Genomic DNA, 4162 nt, shown 5'->3' with positions numbered 1-4162 from the left:
CAAAGTCTATGCAGAGGCGTGTTAAGGGCACCGTTCGCGCCGCGATTTGAATCGTTTGGCCTCTGAAAGGCAGGGTTGCCTAATTTTTTCTCCTGTTTTTATTGATCTTTTCTAGTATGTTTATATAATGTTGTGCAATTTCTTTGTGTCCTTCACCTGGCTGGTACCTTCATATCGTAAGATAATTTTCTCTTAAACTATCTGCAAACCATCTTTGGCCAAGTGTAGATGAGCAGATCAGAGTAAACTCAATTTTGGACTACTGAACTGAAAAGGACTAAATGTTAAACTTGAATCTTAAAGAGTTTTAAAAAGTGTATCTTAAGAACGTGACCACAAAAGCAACCAGGCTACTAAAAGGTTTATATTTTTGACATTTGTTTTTCAGTTGAATTAAACATGACCATCCTCTTCACTAAACTGTCTTGATAAAGCAGAGCATTTTCAGTCAGAGGCATTTTCATATTCAGTGCAGTACAGACTGCTGCGGAAAAGGCCAGCAGCCATTATGACCTTCAATAACTCTTTGAAGAATCTAAATTAATGAGTTACAACAACACTTAGTTTCCCTTTGGGATTAATAAAGGATTTTTGAATTTACCTCACCTTGAACATGAAAAAAAATCTTTGAAATGACTGAAAGAAACCTGGTTACATAATGGGGGTATCCACACTTCTGACTGTAGATAAATCAGTGGAAAAATCTGAAAGATGAGAACAAGAAAAGCACAAGTTCCCATTGCAGCCCACCTCAAGCAGCAGAAGCTTCTGATAACTTTGTGACATTCCTGCTGGAGCGTCACCCATGACTCTGATTTGGTAATAACCGACTTCGCGCCGGTAATAAAACTGGAGAAAGACAAAGAATCTCATTGATTTCAGAGATGGGCAAAAACTTTGTGGAGAACAACATCTCTGAGTCAAACCCTGAGATCTCTGAGGAGAGAACACGGTTCCACAAAGAACAGAGACCGGTAAGATAAACGTACTTTCTCTGACTAATTTAAACAATCCTTTATTGTTTTTAAAATGTGGGATGTTTGCAGAACGGAACTGAATAACAGCAGCTTTTGCTGCTTTTCTGCAGGTAACCAGCCTGCTCTTACCATGAGGGTGTTTCTGGCTTCAATTTTTGTGCTTCTTATCCCCATCATTCGGGCTCAGGTTCCCCACTGGGGTCCGTGTCCAGAACCAGAAGTCCAGCCCGCCTTCATCCTTAAACAGGTAACAGAGGATTCCAACCTGAGTCCAAAATGTCTTTGAATGACCCAATTAGCATTAAAAATATTGCAAAACTTTATCCAGGTGTCTTTTACAATCATTTTACAATAGAGCAAATATTAGAGGTGTTAATATTTTTAAAACCTTTTTGAAAAAGTGAATTTAAAACATTTGTGCAAATCTACTCGCTGTCGAAACTGAGAAATTATTATTATTGCATGTTAAAATTTTACAAGTAATGCTTCACATTACAAAATGCCTGGAATGCATTTATCTGCAATTTTTAAAAATAACAAAAGCTCATTGTGGTAAAGGGATACGTATTAAAATTGCATTAAATAAGATGAACAATAAGATTGAACAATGCATATTCAGTATTTCAAAATGAAAATAGTTAATGCATTTCTCCTATTTTATCACAAAGAAGCAACATCTTATCATTTTACCTGTTCTCAAGCAGTGCACAAACTACTATTTAACTGAAATACAACATGAAGTGATGCTTAAGTGCAGAGTAACTAAGATATTCTGTAGTATATTGTCCTTGAGGAGAAAAGAAAAACGAGAATGCAGAGTACTTAATGACTTTCCACTGCAGATACAGAGCGGGCCTGAAAGCTAACCTGTCGCATGTTTCTGTAAACCCATTACAGTATGCAGATTTATTCATAGTCTCCTCTCACGCCGCTCTAAATTGCCTCTGAACCCGTGTGTCCCTGGCCCTCGCAGTTCATGGGGAGATGGTTCGAAATTGCCAAGCTGCCGGCCCAGTTTGAGAAGGGCCGCTGCATCGAGACCAATTTCACTCTGACGACGGACAACTCCATTCGAGTGGTCAGCTCGGAAATACTGTGAGCCACTGCGAGCGGGAAAATTGTGGAAATGTGTCAGGAGGCGCTTGTTGGCACTGTTTAGTGCTGCGTAAAAACTCTGTGTGTGTGTTTGTGTGCGTCAGAAAAGGAGAGGTGAGGAAAATCGTGGGGACCGGAGTGATAGAGGATCCAAAGAATCCAGCTAAACTGGGAATAACCTACTCCTACGGTCAGCGGGAATACATGGGAGTAAAAATGATCACTTCTTGTTTATGTCCTGACCTTTGACTTTTACTCTCTGTGTCTATTCAATGTAGTCCTCCCTTACTCCCCTTACTGGATCCTGTCCACTGACTACGTGAACTTTGCCCTGGTGTACTCCTGCACCGACGTCCTCAGGCTCTTCCATGTGGACTTCGCCTGGATCCTGGGCCGCACCCGGAGCCTGCCGGACGCCACCGTGGAGAAGGCCAGGGAGACCTTCGCCACCAACAACATCGACGTGACCCGGATGATCCCCAGCAGGCAGCAGGGATGTGACAAAACTCTCTGAGGCTGTGGCGGAAAAGCAACACAAGATGGCGCCGTTGCTGGTGGAAGAAAAGAAACGATTGCAGATTTTTTTTTCTCCCCACTATTTCTACAGAGAAGAGTTTTAATATTTTATTTCAGTTGTAATGAGTAGAGTAATCTTATCTGTTTGCTTGCTGATTAAAGTACATAATGTCATATGAAAAAGCTTTATGTTTATCTGGAAAAATATTTGCTAAAACATTTTGCCTTTTTTAACCAGACATCTCTTAACCCTCAGTGGACTAGATTAATTTTATTAGAAGGAAACATCTGTGCTTTTTTTTCAGTGAAAGCACATGATACTAATTGCTCTATTTGTCTCTCAAACCGCAAACATGAAGGATCTCATTAGTCCTATTAGAGTCAGGAAAACGTGATCTCTGTTGATTTTGTGACAAATTAACATGAAGCATTTTTATGGGATTATTCACCTCAACCAGATGCCAGTTATGTTTTTGATGACTGATATAAAACCTTTGTGGAATATGTATTAAACTGCAGAATATAATCTATGGATGCTTAAACAATAAAATGTGCTACTTGGAAGAGTTTTCAATTAAACAATTTGCAGAAGAGAATAAAAATCTTTATGTTTTGAAAGTAAAAACTCTGTTTCAAAACAGTTAATATTTTATTAAATATTTAATCTCAGACATTAAATAAACTTGCTGTAATTTTGTTGTTGATTTTTTATTTTATTTTTTTCATTATTCATTTTTAAAACAATGTGTTCATGCAACCATTTTCTGTCTCAATTACTTTTTGTTTGTAGCGAAAAACTCTTATTAGATTCCTGTTGCTTTTTACTTCACTATGTATTGAAAAATAATTTATAGTTAAGGTCAAGATTATTCACACTTCTTGCAGATTTTGGTTTAAATAATTTTTTAAAACTTTAATCAACAGTTTTACTAGAAGTAAAGTAAATATGTTTTTTTTTTTTTTTTGACTGATGCTCTTCTGATATAGTTTTATTTTCTTTTGAGACATACAAGCACCAGAAATAAACATTTTTGGTTGAATGAAAGTCATTCAAAAATGAAATCTGCAGTAATTTTGAGTTTATCTGTACATGAGCTTGCAGACAAAGTAAATAACCTTGTTTTATAAACAGTGTTTATGATTTTTTTTATGACATTCAGCACTGGACTTTTGAGAAAAATTAACACCAAATCAATTACAAAAATAAAAATAAATAATAGACCTAAAAAGTTAACTTATAACAGGTATTTGCAAGTTTAATAGATGATGAAGTTAAATTATTGATCCACATTTACAGGACTTTGTGTAGAGAGGAAAAAGATAGTAGATATCTGACTAAAATACAGCATTTTTCTTCAGTGCAGTAACTCATGCACCTGTCTTTCTAACACTTTTGCTGTCTGGATTGCACAAACAAGACAGGACACAGTTGTTTTTTGCTTTATGTTTGCATAAATTTCTGCTATATTGTTGTGGCAGTTTTCATTGTTCAGCATAATAAGGAGTGGGAGCTGTCAGAGGCCACGCAGGTGGCGAAGAGCTGCGATGAATGATGCTCTCCAGGATGCATCGTG

The 4162-nt window shown here is 37.1% G+C and overlaps 1 protein-coding gene across 1 annotated transcript; it reads left to right on the top strand.

Annotated features, from left to right (window-relative positions):
- The first annotated feature begins 889 nt into the window (after positions 1 to 889).
- apoda.1 (apolipoprotein Da, duplicate 1) lies at positions 890 to 3717 on the top strand. Its single transcript, XM_044134172.1, has 5 exons — positions 890 to 974; positions 1088 to 1224; positions 1951 to 2072; positions 2177 to 2262; positions 2351 to 3717. Exons 2-5 carry the CDS (start codon positions 1108 to 1110, stop codon positions 2584 to 2586), a joined length of 561 nt encoding a protein of 186 aa, XP_043990107.1. The 5' UTR covers positions 890 to 974; positions 1088 to 1107; the 3' UTR covers positions 2587 to 3717.
- Positions 3718 to 4162: the final 445 nt, after the last annotated feature.

Source organism: Gambusia affinis, linkage group LG12, assembly GCF_019740435.1.
Source record: "Gambusia affinis linkage group LG12, SWU_Gaff_1.0, whole genome shotgun sequence".
NCBI classification, from domain to species: domain Eukaryota; kingdom Metazoa; phylum Chordata; class Actinopteri; order Cyprinodontiformes; family Poeciliidae; genus Gambusia; species Gambusia affinis.
This window is presented reverse-complemented; position numbering and strand designations above follow the sequence as displayed.